A 15,800-nucleotide genomic window follows, 5' to 3' on the forward strand; every position below is an offset into this window, starting at 1 on the left:
GATACGGATTCATGTATTTACGTGGGCAGCGGTGACCCGAACGTATGAACCACGTACGGGAAATTTTCTAGGCGATATGACGGACGAGCTTGAAAGTTACGGCCGCGGTAGCTATATCGAGACGTTCGTATCTGGTGGCCCTAAATTTTATGCGTACATTGTTTGTGCACCGGACGGACGAACACACGAATGCTGCAAAGTGAAGGGCATAACTTTAAACTATGAAAACTCTCGGTTGGTTAATTTTAACAGCATTAAGAATTTATTGTTAAATAAAGAGAGAGCACAAGAAAATGAAAAGAACGGAGAAGAATTGCCGAAAACTTCGATAAATCTATGTTTTAAAGCAATTCGTCGTACCGCGTTTCACGAGGTCGTAACACGGGACGAAACTAAAGTATGCGCGCCCGTATTACTAAAACGTAGATTTATCAATAGTCGACATTCGCTACCGTATGGTTATGTATCTGAACAATGATTTTTCTATTTTTTCTCGACACTCTCTCTTTTATTGCTATATTACGTAATATACTTTTATGTACTTTTCGCAGCGGTGAAAATAATCTTTTTGTAAATAAATATTAAATTATATGTAAATTTTTCAATGTAAAATGTTTCATATTCCGCATAATATAAATAATGATGTTTTTTATTTTAAAGCAACCAGGTGAAAAATATTTTTCTTCCCTTTCTTTCTTCCCGACGTCTCAGTGACGTCATAGACTCTGCCCTAAGCCTCAGCGTCAAACAGCCTCAGGTACCCGTATATATTTCAAGACCCTTTCTAACGTCTCCAGCGATGTTGTTACCGTATGTCTATCTGTGCAGCGGGGCGCACCCCCCTCGGACAATCGTACCTGTACATACACGCACGTGTTCGTTACCACGTCATAGCATCTAGTTTATTCTAGCGGTACCTTATCCAACTTTCTCTTTTCAACAGGAAGGGTGGAAGAGGGTGGGCGACATATAGCGTACATCTCCCCTGGTTTTCCTCTAAGAGGGGCGATAGGACGATATTGTATACCGCACGATATCTTTCGGTTTTCCGTAAGGGGAGGGGAGGCTGGATGCCTTATGTCTAGACGCATCTCCAGTCTCGACAGTCGCCATTTTGTCGGTTGTTGTCACGTCTGCTTTCCGGCAGACATCTTGCCCGCTTTCTCCCTCGCACTATTTTTTGGCTCGTTTTTCCAACCCGCTTTTTTAAATCGACGGAACCGTCGGAACCTATCGGAGGACTGGGCACTATGGGGAGAACCAATCGAACCGCCAGGACCCCTATCTTACCGCTGGACTACTCTCCATAAATACTACGTTTAATTTCTATTCTAATAAGTTTTCAGCTAGCTTAGCATACTAGGACCCTGTTTGGAGAGGCGGAGGACCTAGGTTCGAGCCCGAAGCATGTTCACGCGACCGAAAAAATAAAAAAAAATAAAAAAAAATAAAAAAATAAAAAACTACTCTCCATAAATACTACGTTTAACTTCTATTCTAAGAAGTTTTCAGATAGCTCAGCATACTAGGACTCTGTTTGGAGAGCACCCCGAACTGGGCCCGGTGGTCGGAACCCAGGTGGGGTACCTAGGCCCGACTACGCCCTCCCCGGGAATAATACCGGGATGGCGGCGAGAGGGGCGGTGGTCCCCCTCTCGCTAAGTTAGGATGATGTCCCCAGCAACAACGGGGACACTGGGGGAGACAGAAACCGCTCCCCCAGCGGGCATGGCCCGTGGGCGGGGGGTCTCTCTGATGTAGTGCATACGCCAGTTTCCAGAGAGGCCCCCAGAAACGCCCGAGATAGGCCACCCGGAGGGGTTTTAGTGGGTAGTCCCCGGCCGTTTGTTTAAGCCGGGGGTAGTCCCACATAACCCCGCCTCGAACCCCATCGAGGCGGGGTATGCGTAAAGGCATTTCCCCTCCGTTACAAAAAAAAAAAAGGTGGAGGACCCAGGTTCGAGCCCGAGTATGTTCATGTTCACGCGACCGAAAAAATAAAAAAATAAAAAAAAATAAAAAAATAAAAAAATAAAAAAAATTACAGGGAAATTTGCCTCGTAGACGTCCACGAGTCCCCTCCACTTTTTTTCCACGGACACCCTTAGGGGGGAGGGCCCCAGACAGTCACAGCAGGGGGTCGGCGCCAGTGGCCGAGGAGTGGGGGTTTGTTTTGATGTCCCATAGTTCCCAATATCTACTAATGTTATAAAATTTTATTCTATACAAATACTGCTGATTACCTTATAGAATCGCTGATGCGACGATCAATTGAAACACTACTAAAATGGAATTGTAAATCTCTCCAAGTAGATTCATGTACCAGAAAACAAATTTTTGTGAACTGACAATAAGAATTTGAGCTCTATATTCATAACCGTTTTTCAACTAAAGAGTGTAATAATAATGAAAATTTATTAGAAACAGAGAAAGATATGAGCACTAAAAATTTTTTTTTCTTATTTGATATTTTTGAAATATTAAATATTAATTAATGTAAAAAAAATATGAAGATCCGAAAGTAATAAAATATATGAGAGAAAGATCACACATAAAAATTATAGAAGAATTAATTAGAAGTAAAATATATTTAACGTAAAATATACACACAATTACATATTGAATCATTTTGTACGATCATTTTGTGAGATCATTTTTTGTAAGATTCTATAAAACATTTTCATCAGTTTCTTACATTCATGTGGTATCCATGTTAGTTTTGCAAAGTTTGTTTGCGGCTAATCGGAATAAACTTTATATGAACCGGATGAGAAGGACAAATCACTAGATGGAACTTTAACTGGATATCCTTTAAATAATCTATGGGCTCCAGGTAAAAATTGTGCACCAAAGGAGCAATCATAGCTTTCATCTCCAACAGACCGAATCGTTGACCTACAATTCGAAGTCTTATCAAATACTATCGACAAGAAGAAAAGAAAATCGCGAGCAATTTACCTATGCAATTTCTCGGTCCTGCGCTGAACGGTAGATAAGAATAAGGATGACGATTCTGTATCCTCTCGGGCAAAAATCTATCCGGATCAAATACTTCTGGATTTGGCCAAAAATTGGGGTCTCTGTGAACTCCGTAGATATTAAGATATAAGATTGTTCCAACAGGTACGATATATGAATCTGTGAAAAGTATATTATAAAATTAGAAAATATAAAAATTCATGAAATTAAGAATTCTTTTGAGAAATAAAACATGAACATAATATTGCATTCTTAAATTTTAAGAGCAAGTAAACTTATTTTACATTCGATAATATATATTCTGTAAAATGTGACATGTTCAAAGATATTTGCAGCAAAAAAAGTCATTAATTACTTAATTTTACATCTTCTTGAACGTCTCGTAATATAAAAAATGCGGTGGGATATAAACGTAGCGATTCCTTTAAACATCTATCTAAATATGGTAAATTTTGCAACGATCTCATGGTAAGTTTGCCTCCGTTCTCTTGCATCGCGGTATCGACTTCAATCCTCAAACGTTCCTGTGTCATGGATAATCATTTAATTGTATTTTATAATATTTTGGTTTTTATATGTATAGATACAAATAAATTTTTAATAAATGACAAAATACATTGCAACAAAAGGTTGATATCTATATTACTTTGAAAAAAATCGAAAGTTAAATAATACACAACTAAAAAAAAATTTCTCTCGAAAAATTCAACTCATGTTCCATAAACTATAACATTTTGCCTACAAAATGCTTTTTTAAAAATTTTCCTATGATTTTTTCTGATCAAATCACACGATTTTGAAACTAAACCTGTATTTTTACAATAGAAATACTGTCGATACTCGGCGAAGAATCATTGTAGACAAAAAATTGAAAAAACATTTTGAAGCTTGAAGTTTCAACTGTAACGTGATATCAACAGTTTTATAAAATTTTTTTATTTTTTCATTTTTAGAAAATACAGTTTTTTAGTTTCAAAATCGTGTAACTTAGTCAAAAAAAATGGTAGGAAAATTAAAAGGAAGCATTTTGTAGCTAAAATATTGTAGTTTATGGAACTTGAGTTGAATTTTTGAGAGAAATTCTTTTATCGAGCCGCAAAGTGTCAAAAAAACATAATTTTAAGGAACAAAACAATGGGTTCCTTCTTAAAGCACAGAACAAGAAAAATAAAAAAGTTTTAAGAAACCAACAATAGTGCGTTAAAGTTGAAACTTTAAGCTTCAAACTGCTTTTTTAATTTTTTATTTACGATGATTTTTCGTCGAATTTTAACGGTTTGAACATAGCTCAATTTTTAGAGTATAAATATTTTTTTTTAGTCGTGTATATCGCAATATACTGAGAAAAAAGTACCTGGATATCTTTATGTTCAGCTAATAGCAATAAAACAAATGTCATACTCATTGCTGTAGTATCGTGACCCTGTAATCATCGTCATATCGTTATACAGTTAAATGTGCTTAGATGATGTGTACAAAAAATTAGAAAAAAAGATTCAGATACATACCGCCAACATAAAGGTATCGACTTCTTCTCTGATGTCCAAATCAGTCAACGAATTGTCTCGAGATACCGCTATTAAGAGATCCAACATGGATAGCCGCCTTTTTTTAACTAGAAATAAAAAAACACGTTAGTCAATTTTATTTTTGCATGTCGCGCTTTAATTATATAACATTGTTTTTGTTTAAAAATTCAGAATTTCTATTAAAAATAATAATGATTCAATTTTACAGCAGACATATGTTCCATTATTCCGTGTGATTATGTGTTTGGTATAAATATTACAGGCATAATTTAATGTTCGATTGCGTAATCAAACTTAAATATTAGCTCCGATTTTTTACGTACTTCCAAATACTTCGACATCTATCTCTGTCTCTTTGTTATTTTCAAGATTTTTCAAATATCGACCATTGGTGCGTTCGTGATAAAGTTTTCGTTCCGCGATGACCTACACAAAAGTACGATATTAAATTTTTAAAATAATTTTTTATATTAAATAACAATAGCACACATCGTATTATATCATAAATATTAATAGCATAATGTAGTATTAATACTTATTGTAATTTTATATAAAAGATAACGTTTGTGTGTGTTTGAATGTGTGTGTGTGTGTGTGTGTGTGTGTGTGTGTGTGTGTGTGTGTGTGTGTGTGTGTGTGTGTGTGTGTGTGTGTGTGTGTGTGGCGGATTTAAAATAAAATGATACATAACATACTTTTTCCGTAAATCCATGCAATATTTTCAAGACCTTTTTTTGCTTTCTTCCTTGTGGCGATAATGAGAATAACAAATCGTTATGGTACCAAGGTCTGAATGCTCTAAATCATAATTCAATAAAACTATATAATTTCAATAATGACGTAATTTTGTAAAAGCCTTATTTAAAGTCGTATAAAATCCTATAGTAATCTGTAAGTAATCTCATTATTTGTAAAGAATATAGGTAAAAAAATAAATTTGATACTATATATGTTACAAAAAAGATATTTAGAATTTTCTACAAACATTATACTTTCGGTTTAACTGTAGATTTGTTGATCAAAGATAATTTCTCTTCAGATTTTATTGAATAAATTATTTTACTTAATAATTCAATATTCTAACATTTACAATATTTTTAACATTTAACGGAGTACGTACAATAGATATTGATATCTAATTGCCGCTTTAAACGAATCGACGTGTCAAACTAATTGTTCACCTTCACATGATTATTCAATATTTAATTTGTTATTCAAAATATATATATCACAAACATCCATAACTTAAAGTATTATAAATATATATCACAATATTATTTATAATATTCATAAATTACCTATCAAATATCAGTTCGATCATGTCGTGAGCCATATTTCGATACTGTTGCGATTCGAACTTGTTAAGTTTTTGCAGAGAGATGCCCATGACAGTTTCTGCAAGTGCACGTATTTAATAAAATCGGATATATAATCGAAAATAATTATTACTGAATATATTTCACGAGTAGCTTTAACTATAAAAAATCGGATATTATCTATTTTTTCTGCAGCATCGATACTTTGTATGCGAACAAATGATCTTCTTAAGCTATGAACTCTTAAGTTATGATATCATTTAGAACGAAATCATCTATACAACAGAACAATAAGAACTTTACAGAAATCTTACCACATATGGCGTTCAGCATAATGGTTATAATGGCAATAAATGGTACTAAATCTTTTACAACTGCCCCCCCAACATCTTTCAAAGATTTTGTCATATAATCGCCCTCCTGGATCAATATATCAGCATATTGAGTTAATACATTGAAATGAAATGCATGTGTTAATAATTTTCGTCGCGCATGCCACTTAGCGCCTACAACAAAATTAAAATAGTGCAAATTGTGAAATAAAATAAAAATAATAATATATACAAATAATATTATATAAGATTATTCTCTTTTTTAGTTTAATATTTATTGAGCAATTCTCAAATAATATTATTATTTTAAATTTATTTCTCTTATACCGCGCAAAATTCTTTTATAATTTTTTAAATCTTCTAATAAAATTTTTGCGACGAAAGAAGTTGCATGTATAAATTTGAATTAAATTATGATTTTGTAATTAAAACTTCATAAATTGGCAGCCAAAAAAAAACTATAATTTATTAAGAAGTCTGTTATGTGATAGTGTTCGATTTAATTGAAAATCTTTTTTATTTGAAACGTCTATTACTTCTATTTATTGTACTTGAGAATACATGTATCACGGCGGAATCATTTCTCAATATAATTTTACTTACGAATTCACTTTCAAATTTATTACCTTTTACGACAAAAAGAAGTTACGTAAGAGTTTATCGTTAAAAATAAAATCGAGCGCAAATTGTAATAGTAAAGTATGTACGTTTATATATTAATGCTTATTATGTTACCTGTGCTGGTGAAAAGACCTGTGCCACCCCAAGGTTGTAACAATTTATTTAAACGACTTTTCTCGGTAAACTTGGTATTGCTTAATATCGTCTGACATTATCGAAAATATGTTAAGAAAAAAACATTAATTTATTATATCACCCAATCTTACAAATGATTTATTAATCGTACCACAAAGGACGATAAGTAAACTGAGTAGATTTTTGCCTAAGAAGTGTAATGTAAGTTATACATGTTATCTTATACATAAAATAATGAGAGAAATCAATGGTGTAAAAAAAAAACATATAGTTGTTTTAAAAAAAATTATGTAGCTGCTAGTTACAAATTCGTTTCTTTAAGACAAATTTTAATCTCTTTCCCATGAGTTTAGACGGATAAAACTGTTACCATTGTAATCAGCGACCCAAAAAGCGTAAGATTGCATGTATAACTTATACTCTTTAGGCAAAAATCGATTTATTTTACCCATCGTCTTTTCTATGTATACAGTTTCGATCGAGTATATATCGATATTTTTTCTATTCATCTTTTTAAGAAATCTTTTTACAAGCAAAAATCTTTTTGTGAAACACAAAATTCCTAAATCTGACTAAATTGTAATATCTACACATAATTGAATTTCTTTTATTACCTCTAAATCATTTGGATGACGGATAGCCACAACATACATGAAAAAAATCCGGAATTTAAAAATGGGATAATACTTATTTGATAGATTACACATCAATTTCCATTGTTCCTCTGAAAAATATATTATAAATATCGATACAAAAGTTTTAGTGGGATTAATTTTATTGTTATTTCATCACATCTTTACTCAAATACGTTGAAAATAGACAAATAATAATTGTGATAATGATTTGCAAATGGATATTGCCGAGAGAAAAGTCTTAGCTTTGTAATTTGCATACTTTTGATAGGTATACTAGATCATAAGTTTTTATGAATTTAATTTTTACTTGTATGTATGCATGAATAACGAGTCATCTATCAATTAATGTAAATAGATTAGAAATTTTATACTTGCCTGCTGAAATATATGCCTGTGATGCATTTCCAGCAATCAAATGGCCCGGTGGTCCTGATAAAAGATTAACCAGTCGTCCGTTTCTTCCATAATGTACGTAATAATAATATATCATTAAAATAAACATTGATGCCAACAATATAGTGATAAACATCGTTTCTTGATGTTCTGGACCGTTTTATTGATCTTGATCTTCTTCAGGTTACTATTTTACTGATACTTGAATACACGTTACACAAATCTTTTTTATTTTTATTGTTTATTTAATTGTTAAAAGTTTCTAAAAGTAAAAATCAAGAGACACGATAGTGTCTTGCGCTAAGTCATGCGAAGCAAAGATCACACACAGCAATAGCGAGACATACCGCGTATTTATACGCGAGTCGAAATCAAGAATATCTAAGATTATCAGTTCTCAATAACCCCTGACCGGATCGAGTTTTTACTAGTTCTTACTAGTTCTTATATATATATATAATCAATAGCTTGAGTTTGATTTATATAAAGAAAATATGTTTATTTTTGCTCTACATGTTTTATAAAGCAGAGATATTACGAAGCGAAATCGAAACGTAAAAATTTTCATTTAAGAAACGTCCCACTCTCCGTCAAAAAAATGTACTTTGTCAATAAAATCAAGAATGTCGAATGAAATGACAAAACGAGCCAAGCACGATATTAAGAGTGCATAAATGTTTATTATAAAAGAATTACATTAAAATTTAAACTCACGAAAGGCGGATGTTTCGGGCCTCTTTTTGGCCATCTTCTGCGTACATGAATTAATAAAATTAAAATATAAGCATATAAGTGATTCTTAGGCGGTTAAGAAGCGCGTAGATAACGCAGGTTTTTCACATTATCACAGTGTTCAAGAAAGTAAGCGTTTTATAAACTATATTATTAATTTTGTTTCTCGAACGTTCTAAAGCGAGACGTTACGTGCGAAGCCTTGTTTTCATTCCGTGTTTGCGGTTTCTTCGTATCGTTCGATTCTGACAAACACCTCGTTGTCGATAGCCGATTGGCTCTCGGAATCGAACGATCGAAATTCCTCCTTTTTTGTAGTACCCGTATCAACCAGGACTATTGTACGTGGATCGCAGAGAAGGCTTTTCGTTAAGACACTTCGTCGCAAGCCTTCACCGGGAGCACACCGAACGCCTCACGCTCATAAAGTTATAATTAAACGATAATTCGTGTGTCCGCTCATATCTTGCTGTCGCGTGCGATTACCTAAGACGGTCCGGGAGTTGGTGTCGAAAGGAATAAATACTGTTCAACAAACTAAACCCGGACAACTCAATTACGTCCTATCTCTCCGATCGGCGAAACAAATAAATTCTGTTAATGTGGACGTGTAAATCGAAGGCGCGGCTACATTAAATGGTCCTTCGAGCCGGATTTTGGAAAAACAGATAGTGATTCGGTAATCAGTTCGCGGAGTGCGAGTGAGAACGCTGACACGCTAAGGTAACAGCACTTATAAAAACTATCGCGAGACGGAGACGGTGCGCGATATCAAAACATCTATCCGCATTCCGCTGCCGTAAATAATAACGCGAGTGCGTTGAAAGGACTTCCGGGAAAATAAAGTGCGCGAAGTCAACCTTGCATCCCTTTGCATTATTAAAGTTGTGCTCTTAAGCACAACATATCATTATTATTTGCGCCCTGCGTAATCCGCAGTGCCGCGCAAATCTCGCGCTTCTTAGCGCTTTGCACAGCTTAAGTGCAATCTTTGTGCTCTTTAGCACTCCGCACCTCAAAGTGCGTCCTGCGTAATCCGCAGTGCCGCGCAAATCTCGCGCTTCTTAGCGCTTTGCACAGCTTAAGTGCAATCTTTGTGCTCTTTAGCACTCCTCGCCTCAAAGTGCGTCCTGCGTAATCCGCAGTGCCGCGCAAATCTCGCGCTTCTTAGCGCTTTGCACAGCTTAAGTGCAATCTTTGTGCTCTTTAGCACTCCGCACCTCAGAGTGCGTCCTGCGTAATCCGCAGTTACACATAGTTGTCGCACGCTTTAGCGCGCGGCACTGTTAAGTGAAAATTATAGTGCGTCTTCGCACATCCGCGTGTGACGGACCAGTCGTCACGCTTCAGCATCTCTACAACCCAAAGGTGGTGAATTGTTGCTGAAAGGCTTCATCTTATCGGCCTACCATCATGACGGACTCGCTGCAGGGCCTCCTCATCGAGCAATCTATTACAATAAGCTCGATGAAACGAGTGTTCCCCAACTTTAAGAAAATGGGCAAGGCCAACGTCACGCAATACAAGGCGAAGAGTCGACTGGACGCCTTGGAGACATTATGGGAAAGGTGTCAACGTCTCAACGTCCAGCTTCAACAAATAGCAACGGCCGACGAACAGCGTACAGTCCCATACTTCACCGAGGAGGAATTCTTTACGGCCGAGGACGTCTACCACGAAGCGGCGGACTACCTCGCAGACGTGATAGGTAAATTCTCCCGGTGCGACCCAAATGCGGCATCAACGGTAAGCGACATTTCTTCCCGCGAATTGTCTGGTGCGGTTTCATTGCAATTACCACGCATCCCGTTGCCGAAATTTTCCGGTAATTTCGCGGAATGGGAAAACTTCCGCGGAATATTCGAATCGCTCGTCGCCTCGAAAGAATCGCTGTCGAATACGCAGAAATTACATTATTTAAAAGCCAGTGTTACGGGCGAAGCTGCTGTATTAATTAATCATGTTAAGATTGCAGACGCAAATTACGATGGTGCGTGGAAATTACTTATTGAAGAGTACGATAATCAAAACGCGATTATTCATGCGCATATTCATGCTTTCGCTGATTTGCCTATTATGAAAACGGAATCCGCTGTCGAACTCAAAAGTTTACGCGATACCGTTGCCGCATCATTAGCCGCGTTAACAAATTTAGGCAGACCTGTTGAAAAATGGGATGACTTATTAGTCTATATTGTTTCGCAAAAATTTAGTCCACGCACACGTAATGAGTGGAATCTGCAACGCGGTAAATCAACCGCATCTCCGACGTATGAAGAGATTCGAGATTTTATGACGTTGCGAATTCGAGGACTAACCGATCATTCTAAGTTAAATGCCGATCCTTCGTCTCATAAAAATAAAGGCTCTAATCGGGCCTCGGTGAATAACGTAGCCACCGAAAAATGCTTGAATTGTTCCGGCAATCATAATTTGATGTTATGCGACGAGTTTAAGCGTAAATCCGTCGAACAGAGAACTCAGTTTCTCAAATCACACAAATGTTGCTTTAATTGTTTAAAAGTCGGCCATTTCCCGACCTCTTGCAAGAGTAAAAAACGCTGTAATTTGTGCCGACGAGCACATCATACACTCTTGCATCGTGCATCAAATATACCAGTACAGAAGATTAGTGAAAATTCTGTTTTGGAAAACAAAACTCTTAACGCTCAACCGAGCGGCTCGGCCACCCCTGAGATAAAGAACGAGACCGCCGTCGCTTCCGTTCAAACGATTCATTCGCCGCTGAAAAATCCGCCGAACGTGTTACTAGCCACCGCATGGGTAATACTGCGTACCATCGAAGGACGTAAATTTAAAGTTCGTGCGTTGTTAGATCAAGGCTCGGCTGTTAGCTTTATTTCGGAATCGTTGTGTCAAACTATGCGCACGAAACGTTCCCGCGCGAGCCTCCACGTACAGTGTTTCGGCGAACGATACAGTGGCGTAGCGAAATCTCAGGTGTCTCTTACTCTCGAGTCTTGTAATGGGCGAGGTTCCTCCACCTTTTCTTTGACTGCTTTCGTATATCAAAAAATTACGTCATACGCTGGCTCAAAGACTAAAACCGTAGATTATTGGCCGCATTTACGGAAATTATCTCTCGCGGATCCGGATCCGTTTAGCAATCATCCGATCCATCTGCTCATAGGATCAGATTTATATGGATCGTTATTAAAGCAAAGGGTAAAACATGGTCCGACCGGAACTCCGACGGCCCAGCTTACTGCCTTAGGATGGATATTATCCGGTCCTACCGGCACTTCTAATTCAATTACCGATTCCGCGACTTCATTAAATTGCGTAACAATTCCTTCGCTCGATTCCCTCCTTCAAAAATTTTGGGAGATCGAGGAAATTTCTTCCAAAATTCAGCTGTCGGAAGAAGATAAAAAATGCGAACAACATTTTGTCGAAACACATCAGCGTGCCGAAGACGGCCGCTATATAATACGGCTACCATTTAAAACCAACCCTCCGCTCGATATAGGAGCTTCGCGCGAAACTGCCGCGCTTCTTTATTCGAAATTAGAACAACGCCTACGAAAAAATCCGGATCTCGCGAAACCCTATCATTCTTTCTTAAATGAATATAAATCTATGGGTCATATGGAACCTGTCTCCGACGAAAATCCGACGCTTAACCAAGCGGTGTATATACCGCATCATCCGGTACTACGCGAGTCTAGCAGCACGACGAAACTTCGCGTAGTATTTAACGCGTCGTGCAAAACGAGCAATGGTTCTACATTAAATAATCATTTAATGACCGGGCCTAAATTACAACGCGATTTGTCCTCAATTATCCTTCGTTGGCGTCAATTTCGTTATGTGTACACCGCCGATATCGAAAAGATGTTTCGACAGATCCGCGTTCATCGAGACGATGTCGATTTTTTGCGGATTTTTTGGCGATCTAATATTAATTCTCCGATACAATCTTATCGATTGCTTACAGTTACATACGGTACTGCTCCAGCTCCGTATTTAGCCATGCGCGTTATCAATCAATTAGCTATCGACGAAGGTCATTCCTTTCCAAAAGCACAAACAATAGTACAAGATTCTATTTACGTCGACGACGTTCTATTTGGCGCCGATGAAGTTCCGTCGCTAAAGGAAAGTCGCGATCAGCTTACGAAATTGATGGCGCGAGGCGGTTTTCATTTACGCAAATGGGCTGCCAATTCTATAGAATTATTCACAGACATTCCTCCGGGAGAGCATGAACTCGCTATCGCTCGTACATTCGATAAGGATGATACGCTTAAGGTGCTCGGACTTGAGTGGATACCACGAGAAGATTCGTTTCGTTTTCAAATCGAGTCACCTTCGGTCAATATGAATACGAAACGTTTGATACTATCATTTATCGCGAAATTCTTCGATCCACTGGGATGGGTTTCTCCGGTAATAATCACCGCGAAAATTATGATTCCAGAACTGTGGCTAAGAAAACTCGATTGGGATTCTCCTATCACGGCGGACTTGTTAGAGCCCTGGAAAAAATATTGTGCGGAATTCATAAATTTAAAAGAAATTCGCATTCCGCGATGGACTGGAATGCATCCGGAAAATTTGGCTATCGAGTTGCACGGATTCGCCGACGCGTCTAATCGAGCGTACGCCGCTGTCGTTTATTTAAGAATTCTCCGATCGCTCAGCGAGTTTTCAGTAGTCTTAATAACCGCAAAATCAAAGGTAGCTCCGATTAAAACGATTAGCGTGCCGCGTCTAGAATTAAATGCCATAGTCTTATTAACTCGATTGCTAGAATTCGCGCAAAAATCGTTAAATTTGCAGCATATTCCGACGTACGGATGGACAGATTCTTCGGTCGCGCTCGCATGGTTACGAGGCCATCCATCAAGATGGACTACTTATGTGGCGAATCGCGTATCGGAAGTACAAACTCGGCTGCCGTCGATTAAATGGAATCACGTCCCATCTAAAGAAAATCCAGCGGATTGCGCGTCGCGAGGTTTGTCACCCGCTGAACTCCGCGATTTCAAACTTTGGTGGGCCGGCCCTGCCTGGTTGAGTTCCCCTTCTACCGCGTGGCCGATCCATGATAAATTAAAAGATCAACTTGAAGCCGATCGTCAGATAATCGAAACCGAAACGCGAAATACGATCGTTTGTCATGCTCAACATAATCTGGAGTGGCAATTACCGAACGAAGTCTCTACATGGAGGAGGTTAATTCGAGTCACGGCACGCGTGCAACGTTTTATTAATAATCTAAAATGTCGCGCGACCAATACGAACGTGAATACGACGTGCTTGTCCGCTGCCGAACTCAAAGAAGCTTCCTTGTTTTGGCTCCGTTACGTGCAACAACGTCATTTTCCATCCGAAATTCAAGCGTTAAACGATAAAAGTTTACTGCCAAGATCCAGTTCTTTGTTATCGCTTTATCCCTTTCTCGGGAAAGATAAATTAATTCGCCTTGGCGGGCGGATTGACCATTCGTCACTCAGTTATGATGAACGGCACCCTATAATTTTACCGAAACATCGAATTTCGGATTTATTAATCGCTCAAGCTCATAAAGCCTCTCTTCATGGAGGCACTCAATTAACGTTAAGAATTTTACGCCAAAATTATTGGATAATTTCAGCGCGCACCAGTGTAAAATCTCTTATACGTAGTTGTGTAAAGTGCGTACGCGAACGCGCACGTACCTCGCAACAGCTGATGGGGAATCTCCCCCAGCCCCGCGTCACGCCTTCGGCTCCGTTCTCGCACACAGGCGTCGATTACGCCGGGCCGATAAATATTATTCCGTCAGTCGGCCGCGGTCAACGATCCAAAAATTATTATGTTGCCGTTTTTATTTGTCTCTCGACAAAGGCCGTCCATTTAGAATACGTAGATGATTACGCTACTAACGGTTTTCTCTCCGCCTTTCGGAGATTTGCAAGCCGTCGCGGTCTTCCATCCGACATGTACAGTGATAACGGCACTAATTTTCAAGGCGCGGACCGCGAATTAAACACTACCTTTCAGCGACTTGTCGCTGACCCTCAAATACAAGACGCTATCGCTAATGATAACGTAAAATGGCATTTTATACCTCCCTCTGCTCCGCATTTCGGCGGACTTTGGGAAGCCGGTGTCAAAGGATTAAAGTTTCATTTGAAACGAGCGATTGGTTCCCGAACATTATCGCAGATCGAGTTCGCTACGCTGCTGTGTCAAATCGAGGCTTGCCTAAATTCCCGCCCGATTTCCGCGTTACATGATGATCCGAATGACTTTTCCGCGTTAACTCCGGGTCATTTTTTAGTCGGTCGCCCGTTAGTAAGTCCGCCTGAAGAATCTGTTTTAGATATCGATTCGAATCGGCTGTCTCGATGGCAGCAAGTGCGTGCGATTTTAGAGCAGATCTGGCGTTCTTGGTCTTCTGATTATTTGCATACATTGCAACAAAGGCGTAAATGGCGAGAAAACAAACCGGAGCTCAAAATTAACGAGCTGGTATTGTTGAAAAATAATTTGGCACCTCCTTCGAAATGGGAACTTGCCCGAATATTAGACGTACATCCGGGATCGGATGGGCATGTCCGAGTAGTTACATTGCGTACTGCCAAAACCACTCTAAAGCGACCAATAACGCAGATCTGTCAGCTACCGATATCAAGTGACACTGGCTCTTAAATTAACTTGCGTTTTCTTTATGCGTTAATAATTAAGTTTGACTTTAATTTTCGTCACGCTGTATATGTAAATAACCCTATGCTAAGATTTACTGATTAAGTTAATTCATGTATTTCGATGATCTTTATCTGTACTCTTTTCCTATTATTGTATGTTGAAAAATTTGCTGTAGAGCTCTTCGGACCGTCTGATCGAGAATTATCATTAAGATGCCGTGTATCGATTATGGTGGTAGGATTTAACCAGTTATTTCGTAACCTACCCGGTATACGAGGCGAGCGGGATGTTCAAGAAAGTAAGCGTTTTATAAACTATATTATTAATTTTGTTTCTCGAACGTTCTAAAGCGAGACGTTACGTGCGAAGCCTTGTTTTCATTCCGTGTTTGCGGTTTCTTCGTATCGTTCGATTCTGACAAACACCTCGTTGTCGATAGCCGATTGGCTCTCGGAATCGAACGATCGAAAT

General features: G+C 38.2%; 2 protein-coding genes across 2 annotated transcripts; one reads left to right on the plus strand and one right to left on the minus strand.

Moving 5' to 3' along the window:
• Window positions 1-2,657: 2,657 nt before the first annotated feature.
• LOC138944227 (cytochrome P450 4C1-like) lies at window positions 2,658-8,076 on the minus strand. The gene is made up of 12 exons (XM_070315138.1): window positions 7,923-8,076; window positions 7,527-7,636; window positions 6,892-6,982; window positions 6,139-6,330; window positions 5,807-5,903; window positions 5,204-5,306; window positions 4,832-4,934; window positions 4,488-4,594; window positions 4,334-4,402; window positions 3,335-3,503; window positions 2,959-3,138; window positions 2,658-2,895 (listed from the first exon to the last, which is right to left on the minus strand). The coding sequence occupies exons 1-12, from the start codon at window positions 8,074-8,076 to the stop codon at window positions 2,714-2,716; spliced, it is 1,557 nt and encodes a 518-aa protein (XP_070171239.1). The 3' UTR covers window positions 2,658-2,713.
• Window positions 8,077-10,085: 2,009 nt separating this feature from the next.
• Window positions 10,086-15,332, plus strand: LOC138944228 (uncharacterized). The gene has a single exon (XM_070315139.1). The coding sequence runs from the start codon at window positions 10,086-10,088 to the stop codon at window positions 15,330-15,332; it is 5,247 nt and encodes a 1,748-aa protein (XP_070171240.1).
• The last annotated feature ends 468 nt before the right edge of the window (window positions 15,333-15,800 follow it).

This window comes from Polyergus mexicanus, unplaced genomic scaffold (assembly GCF_030449975.1).
Source record: "Polyergus mexicanus isolate NDT 795.1 unplaced genomic scaffold, iyPolMexi1.0 SCAF_123, whole genome shotgun sequence".
Taxonomy (NCBI): Eukaryota; Metazoa; Arthropoda; class Insecta; order Hymenoptera; family Formicidae; genus Polyergus; species Polyergus mexicanus.